This window comes from Melanotaenia boesemani, chromosome 23 (genome assembly GCF_017639745.1).
Source record: "Melanotaenia boesemani isolate fMelBoe1 chromosome 23, fMelBoe1.pri, whole genome shotgun sequence".
NCBI lineage: Eukaryota > Metazoa > Chordata > Actinopteri > Atheriniformes > Melanotaeniidae > Melanotaenia > Melanotaenia boesemani.
Genome location: NC_055704.1, coordinates 22363870 through 22389446, shown reverse-complemented (window position 1 = coordinate 22389446; position 25577 = coordinate 22363870). Strand labels below are relative to the sequence as shown.

Genomic DNA, 25577 nt, shown 5'->3' with positions numbered 1-25577 from the left:
CCATGGATTTGAGCATGAAAAAAAAATCCTTTAGATGTTGGACCAAAATTTAGATTTAATATAAATAATTACTATATTTTTTCTTCTCATCGCAAATACTGTAGAAACTGATAAACAGGAAGTAAAGGTGAAATAATCCATTTGTATGGTGGAAGCAGTCTAATCATTCTCACATGTCACTGCTTCAGAGGACAAGGCCCTGACAAATGTGGTTGTTAGTTGAGTCCAGCTGAAAATGTAAATGATTCAACTGAGAAGCAATATAATGTTCACATTTTTCAAACCAGCACATCAGCTCTAAATGGCAGTTACCTTTTCAGTTATTTCCATTGTCCATCATTAAAACAGTCAAATCAATCCATCATCAGCTTTGATATTTAAGTCTGGAACTGAATAGTGCAGAGTTAAGATCAGAGTCAACAGAGATAGGTCTAATAAAGCTGCTAGGAAAGTTATTTTTTTCCTTCTCTTCTTTTAAAAATGACTACAAGGAACAATGTAGAATTTACAAAAATTTAACTTTTCTAAACTATTGTGAAAATGAACCATTACTTTACATATTGTCCCTGTAGGCACTCATTGCACAGGAACAGGGCTGGTGCTCATGCATACAAATGACTTCACTGTTCACGTTAATCTCAAAGTGTGCAAACTCAGCAGATCTCAGAAGCAATCCTATCAAATTAAGCTTCTTTACAAAGATTTCTACAGTGCATGTAACATAACTAAATATTTAGAAGTACACACCTAATGAGAAGAGTTTGCAAGCCTTTTTCTTTATTCAAACAACTCTTCACATAGTTTTTTCCAAGGAGAAAATATGACCACTTGTCACATTATGGCACAATATTCATAACTCAAACATAATTTATCTTTTATACCATTCAGCCATCCATCCAGTCTTTGTTACCTACATAATTGCTCCCTATTATTATTGGCAGTGGATGCTCTGGAAACATAATCATGCTGCATTGATTGCTGGATGCTGTAAGCAGGTTGATGAAAACCAGCTTTGACAACTCCAATCCAGCCCAGTTATCATCATTTGGATCCATATGGACAATAAACCTCACCAGAGATGACACTGAATCACCTTTTGAAAGGAACAACTTGCCACAAATGTTATTAAGCCTTTAATATGATTTTAATTTTTCACTTTTGAAGACCTACCCACAATCCCCTTTTCACTGCAAACCAAGGGGCATTGTTGAATGTTCATTAGTCACTTTAATTGGCTGGTGAAAGAATATCCAGAGCAGACATTACAGCCAAGAGGTCACCTGCCAAAAGAAATGAGGGACTCTTATCTGCTTTCATTAATATTAATGAAGACATTGTTTAATTGTCACTTTTGTAATCAAGCATAGCGTCTATGTTACCTCTTTGCTTTGATTTGTGCATGTGCACTTACCTTTACATCAAGAGCATTCTAGGCAATTATTAAAGTCCTTCCCCCAGGTTTGGATTGATATGAATAAAACTATCTGAATCTGTGTTTTTGAGACTGCTGTTCCAAAGTTGATATGCATTGCCCCAATGGTTCACTGTGAGAATTGTTGCTAGGTTCTGGGTTTACAAACTTGCAGACTGGTTGCTCATTACAAGCTGCGTTCTCCTCCCCTTCAAGTATCTGCATATTTCAGAGTTCGATTAAAGCTTGAAAATCTGCTTGAATCCTTCAGCGAGTGAATCTAAAGATCTACAAAGAATTTAAAAAAAATCCAGATATCCTTCCATTTTCACTTATTTGCCCCATTTGACTTAATTTCTAAGGGGATCCAAGATGATAGACTGAAACACAGAAACGACGCTATGATCTTGCAACATTTGAACAAGCTACAATAGAAACATTACAAAGCAGTTCCAAGAGTTTAGGAATACAGCAGTTCAAACACAAAGCTTGGCACTGCATTTAGTCAGTGTTATCTCCATTAAATATAAATGAACACTTACAGCAAGAGGAAGGAATAATCACTGTATTAGCTCTAACAATCCAAAGCTGAAATCCCAGTCACAGCTGCCCGCCATGTGTGTTCCACCATTTTTACTACAATGCGTCTGAATGGACAAACTATGTGTGAAGTGTGAGCCCTCTGAGCTTTAAAACTGCAGTACCAGCTTTGTTTGAGGCGCTAGAGCACAGTGTGGAATAAAAAATGCTTAAAAGACACACAGAAGAAGGCAATACATGTGTTTGAAGTAGTTACCTGAGTGCAGTCATTACTGCACCTGAGGGCACTGGATCGAATCGCAGATGAAAACATGTTTATATCTGGAAGAATTTTGGCCAGTGACAGCCACCATTCATTCACAGCTGTGCTTGGCATTTGAAATAATTTGTATGAGCATCTTTACCACTACATGTCAGTAATTCTTACACACTCTACCTTCAAGATAAAAAAATATTTAATGGGATTACACTTACATGCTGGCTATCATTTTTACACACTCCTCACACACACACAATAGCAAAATGTTGATGCAGGAACAAAACATGTTTCCCTCTATCTTTAGGATAGTTTATACTTGCATAGTTGTGTTTGCCTGTGTCACTCTCTGCAGCTTGAAGAACTTAAAATATTTTTAAGTTCTATCCTCCAAAATGCTAACAGCAAAGTAACCCTGAGAGTTGATGCTGCACATTGGTTGAATACCAGCTGGGAGAAAGTTAATAACAGAAACAACAGATGTAATACCAAAGAAGAAGAAGGAAGAAAAATATAATTAGCAAAACATAAATAAAGAAATACAAAATCTCAGTAAACTGCACTGGATAATTATTTAAATTTTAATTTTACTCCATCACAAATCAAATCACAAGCAGTACAAAGCTGAAGGACTAACCAAGAGCAGTCCACACCTCAGATTGTTCCACACATCCCTGACACTGCCCCCAAGTGGTAACAAAATGCTATAATATCTAGAAGCGTAATTACAAAGCTTCAGTGCAGAGTTCACTAATCCATGTGCAAATTTTACATTTTTATTTATCATCTTAAACAGTCTATTTGATCATTAGGTCACTTGATGTGTCGATTTTATCAGAGTTTGATACTGAACTGATCTCATTTGTGCTCAGACATTTCAAGTATCTCTGCCAGCAGCCTTTGCTAGTTTCATTTTCAAAATCTCCACGAGCTCTTTCAGTGATCAGGCCTTTCTCTGTAAAGAAACACCATGGTAACGGTGCTGGCAAGAGATGCCTGAAGCTATCGTAACAAACACTAGTGCACATTGAACAAACACACACTAACACTGCTGCAAGAGTTCCCTACCAGAGCTGGACCATTGACGTACTGTATCCCCCCATGGCTACGGGGCCTCGCTAGTTAGATCTGAGCTGTAATCAAAGCAGACAGGTCGAACTTTATTATCAAACACTCAATACCAGCTGTAGGACCAGCCACCTCCAACGGACATCACATAAGAGGATGTGAGTTTCAAAAATCAAAACAGAAAATCAGATAAATTGCAGCTTGAACTGGGCCTGGAGGTTTGACTTGGAGTGTGTGTTTTGGTTTTCCTTTGGATGTTAAATTGGAGTTTAACAATTCTTTTGGTATTGCTGGTGTGGAGAACTGAAGCTGATGATCTGAAAAAGGACTTGGAAACCTGTCAGGTAGGGCAAACCTCCTGTATAATTTGCTTTATACCATCTGTCATTCAGTCACGTGAATGACTCATTAGTATTATATCAGGAGAGCCATTCATATGTTGCGCTATCTGTTTACAGTTTATAACAATTGCTGGATAAATGTCCTGCTAATGAAAGACATAACAAAAACTCTTTGCTGCCAAAAAAGACAGAATTAACTTTAAATTTAAGTGGGTGACATGCTCAAAGAGAATCCTTGAAATGTTTTCTTTGAAGCAGATGCTTGTACTTATCCACAAAACCATTTGAAAGTAGATTTCTGATCAGTTCATGGTGTTATAACAAGCTAAAGCTGATCACTTGTTAAAACAGTGCTGAGCATGATTTGTTTCTCAGCAGGAATGTGTGTATGAAATAAATCTTTTGATCATAATTCAAATCATGCATGCATTAAATACACTGTCTATGGTATACAGTTTCCTTTGCCTATATATTTTTTATCAGCATCTAAGGTTTGTCTACGAACATTAACTTATTCTTTCCGATGCTCAGGAGACTTTTATATAAGAGGCGGGTTTATATTTATATATGGTTAAATAATTATTAGTGCAAATGCAGTGAATAAATTCTATTTCCTCTAAAGCTTTATTTTTAAATGCATGTATATAGAATAGTCACTTGATACAAGCAAGATGGGTCTTTACTTTCTAGATACTGCAATGTTGTCAAGGTTGCATGCCTTTTTATTGTGACCTGTATGAAGTTAACCATAAAAAAAAGATGCAGCAAGGTGTGTACGTGGTAATAACAGTGTGTGGTGCAGCAGTATCTTTACTGCATCTCTACCAACTCGTATGTGATCAGATTTTTATCAGTAATCTCTATGAGCTTTGTGGCTATAGACGGTACACACATTGAAAGAAAATCCCTTAAAATGTAAGCTGGCTTGATTTTTTTTTTCTTTAGAAGTAGAAGTACGCAGAAGTAAATAAAATCAGGTAAACTGGCAAAGGTGTTCAAATATGATGATTTGGTTTAAATTTGTGTAAACAGCATCCTTTGGTTTTGGGGCTGAGGTTGAATCAAAGTAGATTTTTAAAGATATACATTAAGTCAGTGGTTCCCAACCTATTTTTGTTGGCGACCCCTCTCATGCAAATACTAAAAAGCCATTGACCCCCTGCCCCACCCCGTGCTGAAACCATGCATGGTTATAAGCTTTCTAAAGTGAGATTCTTAATATAAATACAGTTTTCTGACTGAGGTCTGTCCTATGATAAAGCAAAAGTTAAATTAACAACAAATAGCATTACTTTTTTTTCATAAAATATGGACGATGTGTGACATAATCACAATGGCTCTGAATGTTCAAAGCCTCAGGGACCCCCTGTGGTTTTTGGGGGACCCCCTTGGGGGAGTCCCAGAGCCCAGGTTAGGAATCACTGCATTAAGCAATACCAGCAAACTAGTTCAGCCTCACTTTATACCGCTTATCAAATACACCCAATCTGGGTGGTCTATTTAAGTTGCACACCTCCTGTCTTACTCTCTGCCTCATCCTTGTTGCTGCTGCCTCACACACACAATAAGTTGCTTACCACTCATGTCTTCATTGTTGCTGCTGCTCAAACACTGTTTGCTTTTCTGCCCCTCTACCACCCCAGTATCCACCTCCAGGCTCAATCTAATATCAAACTGAGAAAAATGTGTGCACATTGTTGGATTGAAGCCTAATGTACAAATGAACAAAACTCTTTTATCCACATGCATCTGAGTTTCTTGACTTACCTTTGGTTTGAAGAATTTTGTGGTCTGACTGTTATTTTTTGTTTAACATGTAACTTATTTTTCATAAATTGTAAATGGAACAATTGGTTTCCGCCTTAAGCCTTATCTCTAAAAATATGCTGGTGGCTGTAGTACTGCACAATATCAGGAAAATACACAATATGCATCATTATCTCAGAAATATTTTCAAGAGTTTCAAGGGCCGCATTCCAATTCTGCACCTTCACATGTTGGTTAGTTGTAGAAGATGCACAAAAGCAGAACTTCCTCTAATTGGAATGCAGCCCACATGGATAAAGCGGGGGTTGTAATCATTTCAGTCCACCTGCCTTTATTTTGCAGTAATTTATTTTTTATATATTGTGTAGCTCTGTGTAACTAAAGAAAGAAACAGATTTTGGTAGCAGAAATTTTAAGAAGATAGCCATTATGATCCAAAATTAGCCAGTATTGATTTTTAAAGCACCAGTCTTGATTGTTTTGAGCTATTGGTCCACACATTATTTTCTTTTATTTTTCTTTTATTTTTCCAAAGCACAACTTTCTCTCACAACCTCTCTCAGTCATAAGTCCCTATAGCAGTAAACAGTGCATCTGATAAAATGCAACCTCACTAATCTAGTACAAATTATTTACAGTTTTAAAACCAAATCTAATGAAGAGGCCATGCTATACTTTCTGGGATATTTTTCTTATTGTTCTCTTATGTTTATATTGTACACGTATAATGAGGAAACTGCACCTTTAATGAAATGTCTGTTTTGTTGTCCAGGGTTATCTATTATAACCTATATCACCATTTAACACAACTGCACAATTACTTCGAATAGATAGGCGTCAAATTTGAATGACAGTATGATTTAGAGATGTTGCTGGGATGAAGGTAGCAAGTATTAGTTTCTCCTGCTAACAGATTAGCTTGATCTAATATGGTTCCATCTACTTCCATCTTTCAAATTCTTATTTTCCTGCAACAGAAGCTCCAAAATTTTATGCCATCTGAGAGATTGGTGTTGTAGCTTTAGGTTTAGTTTTGGAAACAAGTTGCTCAAGTGCATAAAAAAGGTTTGAAAAAGACCATAAAAACTCATTTACACCTCCACTATATTTCATCACAATCATCACTTTATTTATAAAGCACTTTAACACCTGCCACAGATGAACAATGTGCTGAACATCAAAGATATGTCAAATAAAAGCATAAAAATCATAAAAATAGCAATAATATAAAACAATTAAAATGATGAAAATATAATCAAAGTGGTAAAATAGAACAAAACTGAATCAAATCCAGACAATAAAACCGAATAAAATGAATTAAAAAACCAGGATCAAAGTCTCAGGTTAGGTTGAAGGCTTGAGTAAAAGTAAGTTTTAAGATGAATTTTAAAATGGACAGTGAGGGAGCCTGGCGAATGGGCAAAAGTAAGTTGTTCCACAATTTAGGTGCATAGATAGAGAGGGCACTGTCCCCTCTGAGCTTCCGTTTAAAACTGGGGATGACCAGGAGCAGCTCATCAGCTGACCAGAGGGACTAGAAAGAAGCACAGATAAATAAGGTGGAGCAAGACCATTTAAAACTTTAAAAGCAAACATAAAAATGTGCCATCTTTTCCAGGTTCCTGTTAAAAGTCGTGCAGCAGCATTCTGAACATTTCTTCTCTTCTAAATTCATTTGCAGCCATTCTGCACATCCAGTGTCAGCACGCCGCCCTGAATCTATCCAGTTGGGATCCAGATCCACTGTCGGAGACTCGGTCAGGCAGCAGCACAGACACCCCAGGCTGACTGAAGACGAGGTGGCTTTCTGACCCCTCTGGACCGAAGTGGTTCCAGGATGGGGAAGACTGGGCAGAGTACAGTGGACTTAAACTCTCCATCAGAGGTTAAACAAGCAGTCCCCTCTGAGGAAATGGACCCCATGGCGCCCCCTACAGATGAAAAGAAAAACAAGGATCCACCTGACAGGGGAAGCTGGAAGGGGAAGTTTGATTTCTTGCTGTCATGCATAGGATATGCCATTGGGTTGGGAAATGTGTGGAGGTTTCCTTATTTATGTGGCAAGAATGGTGGAGGTGAGACCCAGTCCATTTATAGTGCTACATATAAAAATGAGAATGTACTGTCACGATGTTTGTATTCATAGCACTACAGACCAGTCACATGGTTTGGATTTCAGAAGCTGAGACATTTCATCCACAACCACCACAGCACTGCCTAGTTTTACTGAAAACTTTAATTGATTATTTGATCAAAATCCTACTTTAAAAATGCATATAGGTACTCAGCAAAACAGTCACTTTCTTTTTAAAATGAAACATTTTTCCATCAGTAATGAAAACCTTCCCATTGGCAAGTGGGAAAATGAAACCCTTGAATGTGAATTATCCAGTAATTGAATCAAGGCTTTCCTCCAGCTTAAGTCATTAAATATCAGCAATAATACTCATCTTCAGGCAGGAGCAGTGTTTTAACTCTTTGTAGAAAGGGATTTGTTATTCTTATCATAACATTACAGCAAAATTTCATTTATTTTTCTGCCTGAAAAGAAGAAAAGTTAATGTGACCAAATGGAATATTAGCTTATTATATAAACATATTTGAACTATTATGATTCTACCAAATGCATTTTGCATATCTATTTGGTGGTGATGTGTCAGGTGCCTTCCTGATCCCATACTTGATGACTCTGGTGTTTGCTGGGATACCTCTGTTCTTCCTGGAGACGTCTCTGGGACAGTTCACTTCAGTAGGGGGGCTGGGGGTGTGGAAGCTCATCCCTATGATGAAAGGTAACAGTCTCCTTTTAATTTTTTTGATTATTCCTCTTGAGATTTCATTAGAGAGCATCACAAGCATCCTAAAAGCCACTTTTTGTCCAATTGCTACAGATAATCTTGAAAAATCTTTTGCCCTTTTTGCAGTTTTCCATTTTGTCTTTGATTTGCTTGATGGTGTCTTGTTGATAACTTTTAAAAACTCAAATATCCTGTGCTGTTGCTTCATTGCAGCAAAACATACCACTTTAATCCATGTGCATACTTGTACACAGACACCCTGAAGAGGAAAATAAATAAATAAATAGAATAATTAAGATCAAAATTTGAGAAGCTCTCCAACATTTCTCTTGTTTTTCTCCAGTGTAGTTTTATTTCAGTTATGTTCTTTTATTTTATGAATGTATAAAACATTTGTATATCTTCCTGTTTCAGGTGTTGGTCTGGCAGCAGTGGTCCTCTCCTTCTGGCTCAACATCTACTACATCATCATCATTGCCTGGGCTCTCTATTACTTATTCAACTCTTTTGGTTCGGTATGTAAATTTGTTACACTCCGCTGTGTCTACGCAAGCTTTGCAGGGGTAATGTAAGAGTCTTTGAGTGGTGTATGGGGTTCAGATTTACGGTTGCCTTCATTGGATGCACTTGTGAAGGTGTGAATAAAGCTTGGTCTGATTTGTCTCATCGCCACTCTTTCTGCTGTTCCCTGTCTTCCTGGTTATCTCTGTTTCTTTAAAAATTAATTACGTGGTATAGTAAGTAGCATCTGCATTTAAACAAATTGTATAAAAGAGTAAACCCTAAAAACTGCAACAACTGATTTTTCCTTACTCTTTGGGAGCATATAATCAGGTTTAAAAGTCATGTCTATTTTTTAACTCCTCCAACTCTTGAGTAAAGCATTTTTTTTTAATAGCAAACAGCCACAGCTTTTACACGGTTTATGTTTATTGCAGGTTTTCCTCATTTTTGTGGTTAATGTAGCATAATATACAAAAACAGAACTTAAACATAACTGTAATCTCTGATGCTGATACTTAAGTACTAAATGAAAATCAGGAAAATCAACGCACTGAGTAATGATGATAAGTTATTTTTGTTACTATTATGGTCCTAACTTTTTAAATGGACAGTTTTACTGAACAAGATAAGGGAGGCACAGCTTACTATTTTAATGTAATACTATCACTCAAATCTGTGGACATCAATGTCTAATTAAATCTGAATCATCTGTAACATCAGACAAGTAGATGCCATTTTGCATCATTGTGAAAGTCTGTCTTAACTGTCTTAACTCCATGAAATGACATACTTTTCTGTTTAAAATATCTAAGCTTCTTGATTTACTTTAAAATATCTTAATACATTCATGTTAAGTTGGCCGCTTGTCTCCACAACAATTAACACCTGTGTTAAATTAATTAATTACACCACACCTGTAGTCAGGTCACACCACTCAGAATACATAATTTTCCTTTGTTCGATGCTAGGTGCTAGCATGTTTAACAAACCCTTACCCTGATTATGTGTTTGGGTTGTTGGTTTGTTTCCCCCTTCTCCTCTCCCCCTTCTTTTTTGCCACTATATGTCAACCTGTTAAGACACTTTGTTTCTATGGACTTTAATATCTCCAGTTACACTGATTGTCACAGTCACAGTTTAGATACACATTTTGCTCCTTTTTGTTTTTTTATTGCTAGATTTAACTATTTTAGAGTTTGTACCTAACAAGCCAAAAATTTAGTCTTAGAGTTGTATGAAACTTGTTTTGGTTTATTTTGAATTCCCTTATGTAATGTTAGAGAAAACCTTTAAATGAACAGGTAATCAAACAGGTACTTCTTTTCTGAGTAAAACTAAACAGGTACTTATAAATTCCCACAATTTTAGTTTCTAGATACTATTCCCACTAATTTCTTTTACCTGAGGTTTTCCTCCAGCGTGCACTTTGATGGATCAAAGTATGACAGACTACTTCTCTCAAGTTAACCAATTTATTAATTACAATTGATATGAGAATGTGCAATTACAGAATCGTGGATTCATATAATCTGTCCCTTGATCCAATACAATACGGAGTCCGCTGCCTGCTACAGTCCGACTCTCTCTAACTCATCCTTGAATCTGACTATACACAGTTTTGCTGTCTAAAGCTGCAGTTGCAGAAGTTGGATTGGCTGCAGTCACAGGTCCTAAAAAACAGGAACAAGAAGACAATGCATAGGCAAACAGGAGATTTCCTCTGGACTCCAGTTAACTTAGAAATTTCCTGTAAGTGTAACATTTCACATGTTGTTTTACCAGCCTACACAATTAGGCAGCCTCTCACATGTTCTTCACACTTACCCCTATATGAACTTAAAGATAAGAAATATATTCAATATTATTAATAGACTATAAATGAAAATAAGTAGCACACTTAAGTATCCCTTGAGTATCTCAATAAATTTATCTACAGTAAGCATCAAGCTAGCAAGTGGAACATGCAGAAGCTAGCAAGTGATTTTTTTTCAGCATGCAAAATGAAAATAAAAACTTAAGGATGACTATTAAGCCATCGGTATGCAGGTGTCCATAAACATGACTTAAAAAAACTACAAACCTCTCAAGGTTGTAATTTTTCCTTTTTGCGGGTGTGCTTTAATAAAAATAAATAAACAAAAAATTTAAAGGCTAAAAGATATATTTTCTTCCTTAAACAGTGAGAGAGCTTACAACGGCATATATGCCAATATGACTTTTTTGTCCAGTGGGTTTCAGTGCCTCCATTATCCTTGAATTCACAATATCAACAAAGTTATGACTGTACCGACTTAGTTCTTGCAGGTTGTTACGCATGACCAGTTTTCGATTTTGGTTATTTGGTTTGGTCTTTTTTGTTTGGGGAGTAGCACGGTCCATTCCGTGGCTGGTTTTGGGTCTGATTTCCTCTTTTGTTTATTTTGGCCGGGGCTCCCTTTACCCTTATTTCTTTTGCTTAAATAAACTTTTTAAAGCGTAGCTGCTTGGTGGTGTTCTCTGAAATGTTATGGGTCCTTCACTTCGAGCCTTTTTTGTTTTAGTAATATATTTGGGGGCTCGTCTGGGATTTCATCTGTGATTTTGTGTGTTTGTTGTTTTTGGTTGAGCAGGCCTTCTCTTCTACCCTGCAGAGGTTTTTTTTGTGTTTCGTGCTGCTCTGCTGTGTAGGCATGTTGTCGCACTGATTATTACACAGTGTTGATTAACTGCTTGTTATCTCTGTGGTAATGAAGTTTTTGCTGGAGGACTTTGTGGCTCAGCTGAGCCTTACAGCACTTGATCTTTGTACGAAGGATTATTTATTGTCTATTGCTGCACATTATTCTATTCCTGTGTTTAAACAGGCACGGAAGAAGTTGATGAGGTCGGATCAGAGGTTGCGCTAAAATCCTGTCATAAACCCACAACTTTAATTTTTTTGTATGATAACAATTTCATATTCAATATCATTATATTTTCATTAATTTTTAATGAATATTCAGTCTAAACAAGCTGAGCAGAAAATCCACACCGTGCCATCACACATCAAGCAAATGAATACATGTAACTTTTTCTCCGCAGTGACAAAAACCACCGACTGTGGTCTCAGTAGCGACATATAAACAGTTAAATTGAACGCTTACAATTAAAATATGAACAGTTCACCTGCTGTGGCCTGAACACACACCTTCCTCCTGGTCTGCAGGGACTTGAATTGCGTGCCTGCTTGTGTCTCAAGCGGGATTGCTGCAGAGGCTATTGACATGAGGTTTCGGATTTTTGCCTCGGACAGACGACTTCTAATGGGTGTTTTGATGTTCTGGAGACTAAATTTGTGCTGTGCTTCCATACTGGAGACTGGAATTACAAGCGCCACTTCAGCCAGAGTTTTGAAATCGGGAACATTTCTCCAAGTGTAGTGAACTTGGAGAAGAGCTTCCCCAGTTTCACCGAAGTCCTCTGCTTTCTCCGATTTTGATGTGAATAAGTGAATCAGGCTGTTTCCGCCCTTTCTTGAAAAAGACGCTGACAAGTATTTTGTATTGTTTGAGGGTGTGGCCAAGACACTGAAGTAGCCAGAGGATGTTTGGCCCTTTTTATTGCATCCTGTGTTCACAGGTAAGGCTCAGGGGGCGTATGCCACTTTGCCACCTGAGATGAGCTTGGATTACAAACAGGTAAAGGCAGTGGCTGTCAGAGTACGAGTTGGTGCCTAAAGCATACTGGCAGAAATTTTGCCGATATATTTTGAGTTGAGAGCTATGTTGTGTTTATGCATAAGAAAGTGTCTCTTTTTTGGATCGCTGGTGTTTGCTCAAAATGAAATCTTTGATCAGTTGCGAGAGTTAATTATGAAGAAATTTAAGAATTTTTCCCAGAACATATTGCAGCATATCTAAATGAACAGAGAGTAACTAAAGTTGCTCAGGCAGCTGAACTTACAGATCGGTATGTTCTCATTCACAAACATGCTTATGACAATCCAGCTTGAGTGCCGCACCGTGACCCCTTGGTTTTTTGTTTCCCCAAGCCTGGTGAGGCAGATTGGTCTTTCAGATCGGACTGGATAATTTTGGGGTTAATAAAACCTATAGTCGCATTTTGTGCCACTTATTTAGGTCCAGACTCAAACTACTCACAGGTAGTTTCTATTGTCAGACAGTGCCTTAAAAAACAACAAAGCAAACAAACAAAATAAATAAATAAATAAAATAAATGCTGCAAGTTAAATCAGATTAAAAAATATAAAACATAGAAATAAACTCCCTCTTGTTGCTTTTATCAGAGAAGGTCATAAAGACTTGTTTACAACCTCCCTCAGACCATTTTATTTTTAGCATTTCTCTGCAGGACTACCTGTCTCGATGAAGCCTGATGGCAGAAACATAAAGAATTTGCAGGCATGAGGTTCTTGTGGTGGGGAAAATACTTTTATTGTTGTTTAATGATTCTTGCCAAAGGTTGAAAGCATAGTTGGTTCATTAAATGTCAGTTTTGCTCTTGGCTAATGTGTCTTGTGCCTTTTATTCTGAATAGTCTTTGTACCATTTCAGGCTGTTGAGTCAAACAGACAATTTAAGATTAAAAGAAACACATTTACATTTATTTCAAGTTCTGAGGTTCTGAGGGAGAACAGAGCCGGACTCAGGGCTGCAGAAAGAAAGTGGCGCAAATCAAAAGAGCACACTGACTTGTCTGAGTACCAGCAAAAACTTGAAACTTTCACATCCAGCCTAAAGGCAGCCAAGGTAGCCTTTTATCAGAACAAGATCCGCAATGCTCCCAACACACGACAACTGTTCATGGCGTTTAACTCTCTTCTATCTCCACCACCTGCTCAGCCTCCCACTGTGCTGACTGCAGAAATGTTTGCTTCCTACTTCACTGAAAAGGTTGCTACCATCAGTAACCAATTCACTGAGCCTGACCAACTCAGCCTTGTCAAACCAGCTACTGGTGCCTCACTCTGCTCTTTCCGCTGTCTAAATGAGGACGAAGTCTCTAAACTCCTAGTCAGCTCAAAACCCACAACCTGTCCTCTTGATCCTGTTCCCTCTGACATCCTGCAGAGCATTTTACCTACAGTCAAATCTGCAGTAACTCATATTATGAACTCCTCTCTTAAATCCGGTGTCTTTCCTTCTGCCTTCAAGCAAGCTCAGGTTAACCCACTGCTGAAGAAACCCACACTCAACCCAGCCCAGGTTGAAAACTACCGGCCAGTCTCATTGCTTCCATTCATGTCTAAATTACTAGAGCGTGCCGTCTTCAGTCAGGTCTCACAGTTCCTCCAAGACAACAACCTGTTAGATCCATATCAATCTGGCTATAGGCAAGGTCACTCTACTGAAACTGCTCTCCTGTCAGTTACTGATTCCCTATGCCATGATGCCAGATCCACTGGTCAATCCTCAGTCCTTTTGCTGCTGGACCTGTCGGCTGCCTTTGACACGGTCAACCATCATATACTGTTCTCCAAACTCTTGGAGCTTGGCATCTCAGGATCTGTCCTCTCGTGGTTTACGTCCTACGTCACAGGGAGATCATTCAAAGTATCTTGGTGAGGGGGCGTGTCCAGATCACATGGGTTGACAACAGGGGTGCCTCAGGGCTCGGTGCTTGGCCCTCTTCTCTTTTCACTATACACCTCCTCACTCAGTGCAGTCATTAGCTCTCATGGTTTCTCCTACCACTGCTATGCAGATGACACTTAGCTTTTCCTTTCTTTCCCACCTGATGACACAACCGTCTCAATACGAATATAAGCATGCCTTGCTGATATCTCCGCATGGATGAAGGATCGCCACCTTCAGCTAAATCTGTCCAAGACTGAGCTTATTGTCTTTCCAGCCAATCCTTCTTTACCGCCACAGATAAGTGTGCAGCTTGACTCAATCACACTATTGCCTACGTCTTCTATCTTGGTGTCATGGTAGACAACCAGCTGACCTTTAAGGACCATGTTGCCTTGGTTTCCCGGTCTTGTCGATTTGCTCTTCACAACATCAGGAGGATCAGACCCTACCTGACTGAACACACGACCCAGCTCCTGGTCCAGGCTCTGGTCATGTCGCGCATTGACTACTGCAACTCCTTACTGGCTGGCCTGCCTGCATGCTCAGTTAAACCTCTGCAGATGATCCAGAATGCAGTAGCACGTCTGGTCTTCAACCAGCCCAAAAGAGCTCATGTCACTCCGCTGCTAATTGCTCTACACTGGCTTCCAGTTGCAGCACGCATCAAATTCAAAGCTCTGCTTCTGGCTTACAAAACAATAACCCAAACGGCTCTGGTCTACCTTCACTCTTTAATCCAGAGCTACACTCCCTCTCGACAGTTACGCTCTGCCAGTGAAAGACGCCTAGTGCTCCCACCACAATGTGGCGCAAAATCAGTAGCTAGACTCTTCTCCTCTGTTGTTCCCCGGTGGTGGAACGATCTACCAAACTCCGTCCGATCCGCAGAGTCCTTATCCACTTTAAAGAGCAAGCTAAAGACTCAGTTGTTTAAGGAGCATTTCCACATTTAGCTTAACCAAATGAGTTAGAAAGATTTGTCCAGCTCTTTGGCTCAACCAAGTACTGAAGAAGCTGTGTGCACTTATGCCCAAGATGATATTGTGTGATGAAATCGTGATCTTGTATTTAAATAAAATGACTTAAAAAAAAAAAAAAAATTATATGCACTGCACTAGCACTACATGACAGCACCTGGGTCCAACTGGACTCAAAAGCAGTCTGACTATCACTTAATTATGACGTCCCATCTTGTTTGAATTCATGCTTGTGTTGTTCTTACTCTCAAATGTAAGTTGCTTTGGATAAAAGCGTCTGCTAAATGACTGTAGAATAGAATAGAAGTTAAGAAATAAAGAAAAATAGCAGAAAGTTAGCATTTTTTTTTACGATGGTTCACTTTCCTTTTAAGGCAAAATGATTCAGTTCACCAACTTGGCCCAAATGTTTAGTAAAAAACTGACATATTTGGTCCTGCTTCATGTTTTTATTATTTTTTTTTATCCATTATTTATGTATCCAGGAACTACCTTGGCAAAGTTGTGATAACCCCTGGAACACAGAGAACTGTTTTTCCAATTACAGCCTGACAGACACCACTAACCTGACCAGCGCTGTCACTGAGTTTTGGGAGTAAGTCATAAAGATGAACATCTCCTAGTGCCACATTTGTAAAAAAAAATTGCAAAGCCAATTGCAGCTTTTGTCTGTTGAGATTTTTGAGTAAGTGTGTGTTTCTGTAGGCGTAACATGCACCAGCTGTCTGGGGGTCTTGAGGAACCAGGGGAACTACGTTGGCCCTTGGTAGGCACCCTGGCGCTGGCATGGATTCTTGTCTACTTCTCAATCTGGAAAGGAGTGGAGTGGACGGGGAAGGTCAGATTGTCTGTTGAAATTTCTGTTTTTATTCCCTCTCAATACTTTTTAGAGCTCTTTTTTTCGTTGCCAATCTGTGGTTTGGAGTCTCCACTTAGTGGGCTATGTTGTCTGTAGGGTCATATGAAGTAATCATTATAGATGACTCTGGAGCCTCAACTAGCATACTCTGCTATGTTATTAAGTCACTGTAATTTCCACATAAAATGTTTATATAATGGACTGCCTCCTCTCTTTTCTACCATTGCACATGTCTCACATGAAAAATCTCTTGATTTGAAATAATACACCATATTCAGTGGACATAAATGGCATTAGTTTATGGTTTCTCAAACCTTTAGATGAAATACTTGTTGAGTTGTTTTTGACAGTGTGCATATAATGTGCAGTTTTAAAAAAGTGATCATCATGTGGGTTGTAATGTAGCGCCAAGATCGGTTCAAAAGTTTAATTTTGTAAGAGACTATTTGAAGCAATACTTGCAGTCTCTAAAATGATATCTAGGACAGATTACACCTTCATTACTCATTCCCAATATTCTGTTTTGTTTACTGCCAAATGGCAAATGTCAGCATTTTAATGAAAACCAGAATGTTAGCAGTATCGATGTAAAAAATATTCCCTGGCCAGAAGTGAATCTATCTGGCAGTACTTACTTGGAAACTCCATTAATCTTGTGGTTCCTCCCAAACACTGACAATGTTCTCCTTTGAGACTTGTTCTGCCTACATTGATCATCCACGGCAATTTTTTTCTGTAAGGCAAACCTGCATCCATTTTAAGGATGTTACTTTGACACTTGCCACCTAATATTTAGCAGATTATGCAGCATCACTTGCATGGAAACAGTACTCTCCTGTAGCAGCAGCCTCCCACACATAAAGGTTGAGGGCCCATTTAGAAAATGTTTAGGAATGGTTCAAAGAGCAGAACAGATTCTCAGTTGTTTTGATAATACCAGATCTGATAGTATCTGGGGGAATCAATTAAATGGTTTATATTTTGATAATGAATTGATCAGTTTCAGTAGTTCTATAAGTATAAAAAGGAGGGAAACTCAATCAAGCTTTAAATATTGGATTGAATGATGATGATATTCACACAAGTCAAAATCTCTCAATATTTAACTTAGGTGGAAATAAAAAAATAAAATAGCTAAAAATGCATGTTTTTACTCCAAATAGCTGGGTGATTTTAAATGTGAGGGGAAGGAGCATAACTTTCCCTGCTCCCTGGGAGTTTTAAACATCAGCAAGTGGAAGCAAAGTTAACAGAAACACATTTACACATTTACTGCCAGTGATAATTGGATTTTAATGTGAAACATCTGAGAGCAGAGAGAGAAATGGATTCCCCCAGGGCCATGGATTTGATGGACATTACCAATTAGGCAAATCCTCTGGCAAAGAAAATCCATGAAAATAGTTCAGTTGTTGCCTCTCTCTGTATAACGACAACCACCTCTTTTTGCATTAATCATAAGGCAGATTACATATTTACAATATTATTACTTTTAAAATTGACACCAAAGTTACCACAAAAAGATATTTCCTCTTCTCGTAAATTATGTTTCTGATTGAATAAATGAAGAGAAATGACCTCATTCTTTTTTTCCCCAGGTGGTTTATTTTTCAGCCACCTATCCTTACTTCATGCTCTTCATCCTATTCTTCCGAGGGGTCACACTTCCAGGAGCCATAGATGGGATCCTTTTCTACATTACTCCAGACTTCAATAAACTCATGCGATCAGAGGTACCCAATTTCCACACATGCAAATTTAATTATGTAACCAAGTTAACACTCAGAAATGCTGCATTTATGTGTATCTGTGGTTTTAAAGGTGTGGCTAGATGCAGCAACTCAGATCTTTTTTTCTTACGGGCTGGGCCTGGGCTCACTCATTGCGCTGGGAAGCTACAATACATACAACAATGATGTCTACAAGTACGAATCTACTCTTTATTTGTTTTCTTTGATATTTTTCATTTTTGATTTTGCAATTGTGCTTTTTTTAATCTTCTCTCTTTAGGGACTCTATCATAGTGTGCTGCATCAACTCCTGCACTAGCATGTTTGCTGGGTTTGTCATCTTTTCCATTGTAGGCTTCATGTCTTACATTACAAAAAAGCCTGTGCAGGAATTAGCAGCATCAGGTAATTCCTTCACTTTATTCTTTTAAATGTCTTGAACAAATAATTAAACAAAGAATTAACAAATTTAGAACAAATGCTTACACCCAAAATGACAGCACTGGAAAGAATGTAAGCATTCAGTACTTTCAGATTTAGTAGAACAATTTATATTTCATCGATGTGTAAATTTGTTCATGCATATACATTTCAGCAAGCTACTGTACAATGTAATGAGGTAGCATTTGTGAAAATATGCGTCTTAGGTCCGGGTTTGGCATTTTTAGCCTATCCTCAGGCGGTCACCCAGCTTCCCATGTCCTCCCTATGGGCCATCCTGTTTTTCTCCATGCTTATGATGCTGGGTCTGGACAGTCAGGTACAAACAGTGCACAAAGTACTTATAGGTGATACATAGATAGAACACAACATGTACACATCAAAGACAGGTCTCTGATAGTACAGCTGCATACTGAGTATTTTTAGTGGCTCAACGGGGAGCTACTTGAAAGAAAGGTTCAATGTCTTTGAAGAGTTTTTTATAGTACTTATCAATTGAGAGTGTATTATCCATGTTCATTCAGGGTTAGCACTCTCCCAGTATAGAAAAGCAGACACGAGTGCTGGCGCATAGTCTAAAACCCAATCTCTAGCGGTCGCTGTCCTTTAGGTTTTAGATGGTTCCCTGCTTCAACCCACCTGACTCAAATTAATGGGTTGTGCGGAACAAGATTTTTCGATCCATTTAATTTGAAGCAGGTGTGTTGGAGAAGGGAAGCATCTAAAACCTGCAGGACTGTGGCCCTTCAGGACCAGAGTTAGAGATCCCTGGGCGAAGCAATGTCCTGCTTTTGAGGTCACCAGTAAAAAATCTTTTTAGGTAACAAAAAAAGTCCCATTTCAAAATTCTCATTTTATTTAACTTCAGTTTTGGTGGTAAAACCTGTGGAAACCAACTTTACCTGGTAAAAGTTGGGTGGCTTGGTTGCTCCACTCCGCCGGGTTGCAGGCACACTGTCTCACCACCACACACAGCCATGAAGTGCTGCAAAAATCAGATGCGGTTTGATGCAGGGCTGTAACTACATTTTTGAGGGCACAGATAGTTATCTTTTTGTGAAGTAATCTTTCTTTTTAATGCTGTAAGAGGCTTTAAGAATTACAAAAGATGTGTTTTTACAAGTATAATTTCAGGACAAAAATTAGGGGTGCAGATGTTGGAGAAATGCTCTAAAGTGTGTGTGCGTGTGAGTTTGTGTGTGTGTGTGGGGGGGTGTCCCCCTTTACCCCCTTTGTAGATCCACCCCTAGTCTTATGATGCTTATTGAAAATGACCAAAAAAAGTGAGTGCACTTGGCAGGAACTTGACTTGACATTAGTTATACATCAGTAATGACAAGTTTCTGGTACTTAAAGTATGCAGTGACTGAGCCAGATGCTCACTCACTCACTCATCAGTTGTACACTCCCACTTTCTTATCACTGTGAGAGCTGTTACCCCACCTAAGTTGAGTGATGGCAGAGAGAACTTACTCACTATTCATGTAACATTTGGCTCACCAAAATAATCATGAGTAAAAGTTTCAAATCAGAGGTTTCAGTGATATGAATCAGTGGGAACTGGGAGTGGGTAGTGCTTTTGGGTGAAAATGGATCTCTGCACACTCTGGTTGACCGACTCAGTGACTAAAATGACTCAAAAACTTGATCATCTTCAGTGAGGGACTCATATAAACTCAAAGTCATGAAAAGGTTTAAAAAACAAAAAAAATTTGCATCAGTTTTAAACAAAAACTGAGGTGATTTAGTTTAAAGATGTAAAAACCTGAATAAGAATGACATTCTTTCTTTAAGAAGTTGTAGCGGTTGCAGATGTTTTTGCTTCATTTTCAATATTTTATTCATTATTTTGCTATTGAACCATGATTTCTTTTCTGACTCATGTCTCTTCATAATCTTATGTTAGTTTTGTACAGTTGAAGGATTTATTACAGCTCTAATGGATGAGTATCCCATGGTGTTGAGGAAGAGGAAGAAGGTCTTCATCCTCATTGTTTGTTTCATCTCATTCGTCATTGGCTTCTCCAACATCACTCAGGTGTTGCATGATTGTCTGTATTCAATTAATTTATTCTGTTTCAGAACTAAAAACAATTAAGTTTTAAAACACTAGGGAAGAAAACTTTTTCTTGCATTTATACATAGTGATAAAGCAATCTTCCCATATGCGTGCAATCATCATGCATAATTTATTAAATTAAAAAGAGAGGTATTAATATTCAGCATTAACGTGTGTGTCTGTGTGTTGAAAATCTCTCAGGGTGGTCTGTACGTGTTCAAGATGTTTGATTACTACTCTGCTAGTGGGATGTGTCTGCTCTTCCTTGTGTTCTTTGAAACAATCTCCATATCCTGGTTTTATGGTAAGAAAACATGTTTGTAGACCATAGTTTTTTTCTGTAATACTCTACATTTTGTACTTGCAATTGATGATCTCCATTGTAACACACAACCCCCTTTCCCCTCTTCTGTTCGTGCTACAGGAGCTGAAAGATTTTATAAGAACATTGAGGACATGATCGGCTATCGGCCATGCATCTGGTGGAAGCTTTGTTGGATGATTTTCACTCCTCTGATCTGCCTGGTAGGAAGGGAATTATTATTGATGTAACCTCCCCCGCTAAACGAACTTGGTATCCTTGCTAAAGCTTCCTCCTCCCTCAAGGAGACCTATGCACCCTTCAAACTGCAGCATTTTTCAATAAGTGTTCAATTGATGTCATTGCCTGAATGGTTGCTCACCCACATGAGGTGATTTGTATTTCATCTAATAGCTATCAGGACCTCAGGGAAATCACGGGAATGACCTAGTCTATGCTTCTTTAGTCACAAAGGAGGAAATATAATATACTACTGGAATAAATTTGATTGAAAATGATATTTATGAAAGCCAGACTATAGGTCCACTGCTTGGGTCACACCACACAACAAAGTGTGTGACAGCATGACAGTTAAATCCAATTTGGTTCCAGAGCAAATGACTTCGAGATAGCAAGACATTTAGCTTTAACTGGTCTTTATTGGTTTTGTGTTTAAGATCAGTATAAGCAGTTAGCCACTGCATGCCAGAAGGTCTCCAAAGGAACTTTTCTAATGTTTCAGTTTGTTATGCCACAAAACACAATGTTTCATTGGTTTCTCAGGCAACACCCTCACCAGTACAGTTGCCTCCACTGTTTTAATTGAACAGTTTTGCATGAAGCCATCAAAAATCAAAAACAAACAAACAAACAAACATCCATTTTTCCGTTTTTCTGCTCTCATGAAATCAGGTCATAAAGGCCATAGGTCCAGGGAAGAACCCAGACATTCCTTTCCCCTGTGGCATTCTCCAGCTCCTTTTGGGGGATCCCAAGGCATTCCCAACTCAGAAGGGGAAAAAAAAATCCCTCTTACATGTCCTGGAGCCGAGGGTCTCCCCTGAGTTGGCTTCCATGAAAGACTTTCAAGGGCAGGTGACCAGGAAGGCATCTGATAAGGATCCCTAAACTACCTCAGCTTGTGGTTGTCGAAGATATTGTTGACCAAACATTATAAAAAAACACGAAAAAATATAAAACTGGATTAAACTCAACTCAACTCAACTTTATTTATATAGCCCTTTAAAACAACCACAGCTGAAACAAAGTGCTGTACATAAATGGACAAAGCAACACATAAAGTACAAAAATCAACCAGGAAATAAATAATATCATAAAATATAATAAAATAATTATTCATTGTTTTAAAAACGGTTTTAAAACAATAAGCAATTTTAAAAGAACAAATATAAACAAATAAAACCAATAAGTAAAACAAACCACTGCACACTAAAACAGGGACAGTCTCATACTGGGCTGAAAGCCAAAGAATAAAAATGGGTTTTAAGATGAGTTTTAAAAATAGACAATGAAGAAGCTTGTCGAATGTGGAGAGGGAGCTCATTCCACAGTTTTGGACCAGCAACTGAAAAAGCTCGATCCCCCCTGAGCTTCCGTTTGGACCTCGGTACGTCCAGGAGCAGCAGGTCAGCTGACCTGAGGCACCGAGAAGGAGCGTAGGGGTGGAGTAGTTCCGAGAGGTAAGGAGGCGCCAGACCATTTAAAGATTTAAAAACAAATAAAAGAATCTTAAAATGAACTCTGTAGTGCACTGGCAGCCAGTGAAGTGAGGCCAGGATGGGGGTTATGTGCTCCCTCTTACGTACTCCAGCTAGGAGGCGTGCAGCTGCATTTTGCACCAACTGGAGACGTGCGAGGGAGGACTGGCTAACTCCAAAGTAAAGAGCATTACAATAATCCAGCCGAGATGTAATGAAGGCATGGATTACTGTTTCAAAGTGTTGTTTTTTAAGAAAAGGTTTGACCTTAGCAAGCTGCCTGATGTGGAAAAAGCTGGACTTCACTACAGAGCTGATTTGACTATCCAGTTTAAAATCGCTATCCATCTTAAAACCCAAGTTTGCCAAAGGACCCAAATCAATGGTGCAGGGTTCACAAAAGCCACTGGGACCAAACAACATCACTTCAGTTTTTTCCTCATTAAGGAATAAAAAGTTTAGTGCCAACCAGGCTTTTATGTCTTTGAGACATGCCAGAAGAGGGGCAAGGGAGAAAGACTGTTTTTTTTTAAGGGGCATATATATCTGACTGTCGTCAGCATAAAAGTGATAGGAGATGCCATGCCTTCTCAGGATTGAGCCCAGGGGCAGTAAATACAAAGAGAAGAGCAGAGGCCCTAAAATCGACCCCTGGGGAATCCCATAAGGAAGTGGAGCAGAGCTGGATTCAAAGTTTCCAGAGGTCACACTCATGCTTCTGTCGGAGAGATAAGACTTGAACCACTCCAATGCAGTACCACCAATGCCCACTAGGTGGCATAACCGAGTCACTAAAGTGTTGTGGTCCACAGTGTCAAAAGCTGCTGTTAAATCTAATAAAATAAGAATAATATGTTCACCAGAGTCATTTGCTAAGAGGATGTCGTTAAACACTCTTAACAAAGCTGACTTGGTGCTGTGCAGAGTTTTAAAACCAGACTGGAACACCTCCAGGACATCATGATCATCTAAAAACAGCTTAAGGTTGAGTGTGGACAACTTTTTCTAAGATTTTAGAAATAAAAGGCAGCCTTGAAATAGGTCTGAAATTGGCCAGCACGCTGCCATCAAGGCCAGGTTTTTTAAGTAAGGGCTGGACCACAGCATGTTTAAAACTCAACGGAACAACTCCAGATGACAAACTACTGTTAATAATGGCCAGAACTGCCTGCCCTAGACTAGGAAAACATTTTTTCAAGAAACCAGGAGGGACAACATCATGGGGAGAGCCTGACGGCTTCATATGGCCAATCAGATCTTCTAGGACTGAAAGAGATACCAGCTCAAACTCCTCAAGAGCTGCAGAACAACGAACAGAGACAGAGGGGTCAGATTCAGGAGTAGAGATGAGAGTCCTTGCAGTAGCAACCTTATCAATAAAAAAGTGGAGGAAGCTACTGCAAGTCTCAGAAGATGCCTCCAGGCTAACAGGCTGTGGGGCATTAAGAACATTGTCTATGGTTTTAAACAACACATGTGGGTTATGGCGATTAGACTCAATAAGGTTTGCTAGATATTTCTTTTTAGCCTCCTTAACAGTGTGCTGGTAACAGTGCCAGCAGTCCTTAAGGATGAGGAAGAAAACCTGCAGCTTCTCCTTTTTCCACCTTCACTCAGCTTTGCGGCACTCCCGTCTAGCTGCCCGAGTTTCGTCATTAAGCCAGGGCTCAGATTTAACCCTGGGCTTCACAATTTTTATTGGAGCCACAGAGTCCAGTATAGTTCTGCAGGAAGAGTCGAACCAGGAGCTGAGCTGCTCTGGATTAAAGAGCATTTTGGTTGGCAGTGTTGGTTTTACTCTTCTACCACCAGTGCACCAACCTTTAAATGTTGACTTTGTCAGTCATTAGGTCTTCACCTACTAGTTATAGATCACTGCCGTGTATGTAGAATAAGATACTAAAGATGTATACAGCACATTCAGAGATCATGTTTAGGACTTATCAGAAACAAATAATGATTTTCTTGCAAAAAAATTGAACTAAATAAGATTTTCCTTTGTAGGGAGTGTTCACCTTTAGTGCCATTGAGATGACCCCTCTTACCTTGGGGAATTATGTGTACCCACTGTGGGGCCAAGTGATCGGATGGTTCATGTCTTTGTCTTCCATGATATTAATCCCAGGCTATGTCATCTACATGTTCTGCACCAGTAAGGGCAGCATCAAACAGGTACTAATCTCCTGCACAGCTCTGATAACAGCCAAACGTAAATGTGTACGTTTTGTACTTATATGTTTGTTCTTTCAAATCTTTGCCAATATATCTTCAAAGCTACCTATTCAGCATTTTATCTAAGGCTGTCCTTAAATATCTTTTACATGAGCAGCGTTGGCGAAAGATGACAACTGCTCAGCAGGACGAGAAGCCATCAGGGCATGAAGAATTCACACACACGGGGAGCGTGAGCGAAGCTCCTGTCTAGTCAGGATTGCCCATGTTGACGTGATGCGACGGCCAGAACCTAATGTTCTCCATGCTGAAATTTGACATTTGGGAGGGAGGAGTCTTTCTTTAGAGAAAACCTTCATTGTTTGATTCCAATTTGGATTGTGCTGAAAGACTTTTGATCAATGTAGAGGATATAATATTTCCTTTAGCAGAAAAAGCTGTGACTGCATGTTGATTTTGATAGTTACAAAAAAAAAAAATAAGAATGTGTGTACAAAACCCAGATATGTGCTCTTGTGAATGTAAATCTTCACTTTTCTTGTAAATCAAGACTTGTTCACCATTTTTTGTTTTTGTCCTCAAATCCACTTAACACTGTTGTACAGATGAAATAAACAGTCTGGCAAAACTTGATTGGAAGCGTAAATAGTAAGGCCTCAAAGATTATTTGCTTGTATTGCAGCTTAGAGAACCATCCAGTCACTGTGATATACAGTTTGTTTGTTGCATTAAATCTAACTTTTATCCTTTAAGGTCAGTGTTTTTCATATTGCATTTGTTCTGTATGCAGTAACTTTGCTTAAAAAATAAATAAAATATAAATAAATAAAATGGTTTATCAGTTTCTCTTTTAACAATGATTTAAATTTAGTTTTTAATTATGTATAATGAAGAATATTCTTGGCAGTCAGTTTCATTATTATATTATATTATATTATATTATACTACAAACATGCAAATTTAATTCTGTTTTTGTAAATTCAGAGAATGAGGTAACTGAAAAACATGCACCTACAAAGCACTTTTTCATTAACTTTGAAGTAATAATAAAGCAGTTTTTAAAGGTTCTGTTTAACATGT

At 38.6% G+C, this 25577-nt stretch overlaps 1 protein-coding gene across 3 annotated transcripts; it reads left to right on the top strand.

Moving 5' to 3' along the window:
- Nucleotides 1-3295: 3295 nt before the first annotated feature.
- slc6a1l (solute carrier family 6 member 1, like) lies at nucleotides 3296-25275 on the top strand. Of its 3 annotated transcripts, XM_041976996.1 has the most exons (16): nucleotides 3296-3433; nucleotides 3577-3619; nucleotides 7065-7458; nucleotides 8044-8175; nucleotides 8596-8696; nucleotides 15703-15812; nucleotides 15923-16055; nucleotides 17675-17809; nucleotides 17898-18001; nucleotides 18087-18211; nucleotides 18454-18566; nucleotides 20154-20285; nucleotides 20508-20610; nucleotides 20731-20831; nucleotides 24330-24497; nucleotides 24655-25275. In XM_041976996.1, exons 3-16 carry the CDS (start codon nucleotides 7221-7223, stop codon nucleotides 24748-24750), a joined length of 1791 nt encoding a protein of 596 aa, XP_041832930.1. In that variant the 5' UTR covers nucleotides 3296-3433; nucleotides 3577-3619; nucleotides 7065-7220; the 3' UTR covers nucleotides 24751-25275. The 3 variants fall into 3 exon arrangements, with proteins under 3 accessions (XP_041832930.1, XP_041832929.1, XP_041832931.1); XM_041976995.1 differs by having other exon boundaries at nucleotides 3296-3619; XM_041976997.1 differs by lacking the exon at nucleotides 20154-20285 and having other exon boundaries at nucleotides 3296-3619.
- Nucleotides 25276-25577: the final 302 nt, after the last annotated feature.

What these genes read in the sequence shown, in the direction of transcription:
- slc6a1l (XM_041976996.1), top strand. Translation starts at nt 7,221, where the DNA reads ATGGGGAAGACTGGGCAGAGTACAGTGGACTTAAACTCTCCATCAGAG. An exon ending in ATGTGGCAAGAATGGTGGAG is followed by an intron (nt 7,459 to 8,043) that starts GTGAGACCCAGT and finishes GTGATGTGTCAG; the next exon opens with GTGCCTTCCTGATCCCATAC. An exon ending in TGCTGGGTCTGGACAGTCAG is followed by an intron (nt 18,567 to 20,153) that starts GTACAAACAGTG and finishes ATCTTATGTTAG; the next exon opens with TTTTGTACAGTTGAAGGATT.